The sequence below is a fragment of the Primulina huaijiensis genome, chromosome 6, assembly GCF_012295235.1.
Source record: "Primulina huaijiensis isolate GDHJ02 chromosome 6, ASM1229523v2, whole genome shotgun sequence".
NCBI lineage: Eukaryota > Viridiplantae > Streptophyta > Magnoliopsida > Lamiales > Gesneriaceae > Primulina > Primulina huaijiensis.
The window spans coordinates 4,296,319-4,297,655 of record NC_133311.1 but is presented as its reverse complement, the minus strand read 5'-3'; the positions used below and the strand labels follow the sequence as shown (position 1 = coordinate 4,297,655).

Sequence of the window (1,337 nt, the reverse complement as noted above, 5' to 3'; positions counted from 1 at the left end):
TATGTATAATATAACAATAATAATTGATGAAATATTTATTGTATCAAAATTAAACAACAAATCAAGATAACCACTTAAATGGTATCAAGCATTTGATGTAAATTGATAACAACAAATAATTCATTTTTATACCTACAATAAAAAGAAATTAGCAAAATGAAAAGAAATAAAGAAAGAATATACAAAATATAAACAATCTTAATTCACCAAGAATTCATCCTCTTCACCTTGACATAATAGATTTAGCTTTCCATGAACTTACTTTTGATCAACACTAAAAACATCACTCATAATTTGGAAAATGAAAAATATATTGGAACTTAGAACTTTTATACACACTCACACTATATTTTACAATGAGATAGAATGATTCTCAAGCTAGCACAATGCCTCTATTTATAGGCCAAATGAGAGAAATGGTCAAAAATTCTATTAATGCAATGTAGTTGTAATAGTAGTCTTTGTCTCCTCCAACTTCAATTCCATGCCCCTTCTTTCAATGCTTTGTTCCACGACTTTAATCACCGAATTTGACTCAGCTCAAAACAGCAAACATGTGAGAAATTGTCTCTAGATGAATTTGGCCACTTGGTTCACCTCATTTGGGTAAATATTGAAATAGTTATGATTTTTTTACTATATGCTGGTCATGGTGAAAGTAAATTTGTCCTCCTTTTGATATTTTCACAATTTGATCATCTTAACCAACTTTTTAGGCAATCATGTCTTCTGTAAAGTTGTAGATAATTTCTCAAGGATTCCAAAAATATTTGAAGCACCTCCATTTGAATTTTCTAGCTTGAGTTATCACTATTTTACCAACACATAGAAAATCTGAAAATAAAACATATTTAGTAAGACATTTAAATTTAAACACACAATACTAAAATAACATAATTTTATAATTTTAATGAAACTTAAGTTTTAAAATATAGGTTTTAACATATAATAAATTATTAATTTTAAGTTTCATCACTTACCCGATTGAGAAAGATCACCATTAGGAAAAGCCTTCTCATCAGTAGTAATACCCACTGTGGTCTCTTCAGAATTCATGACATTAGCTGTTTCCGAAATCTCATGCTCAGAAGCCTGTTGTGCACCTCGAGAACTAGAAGCAATATTCTGAACACTCATTGTGGAAAATCGTCGAACACAAACTCGGCACAAATGAGAAGAAGAGTAAAATAACAGAACCAAAGCTCAACAATCAAGACAAACCCAACAATCAGAATCGAACACAATCAGAATAAAACCCAACAATACCAAGAACAAAACAGAACCAACAGAAATCAGAAATTAGAAATCCGCAATCGCCGAAGAACCCTAACAGCAGT

At 30.3% G+C, this 1,337-nt stretch overlaps 1 protein-coding gene across 1 annotated transcript in view; it reads right to left on the bottom strand.

Moving 5' to 3' along the window:
* The window catches only part of LOC140979034 (uncharacterized), a 13,890-nt gene extending 12,753 nt beyond the window's left edge, over positions 1-1,137 (bottom strand). The window contains exon 1 of the mRNA XM_073444389.1: positions 981-1,137. Coding sequence (XP_073300490.1) covers positions 981-1,137 — 157 coding nt within the window. The remainder of the gene's footprint in view (positions 1-980) is intronic.
* Positions 1,138-1,337: the final 200 nt, after the last annotated feature.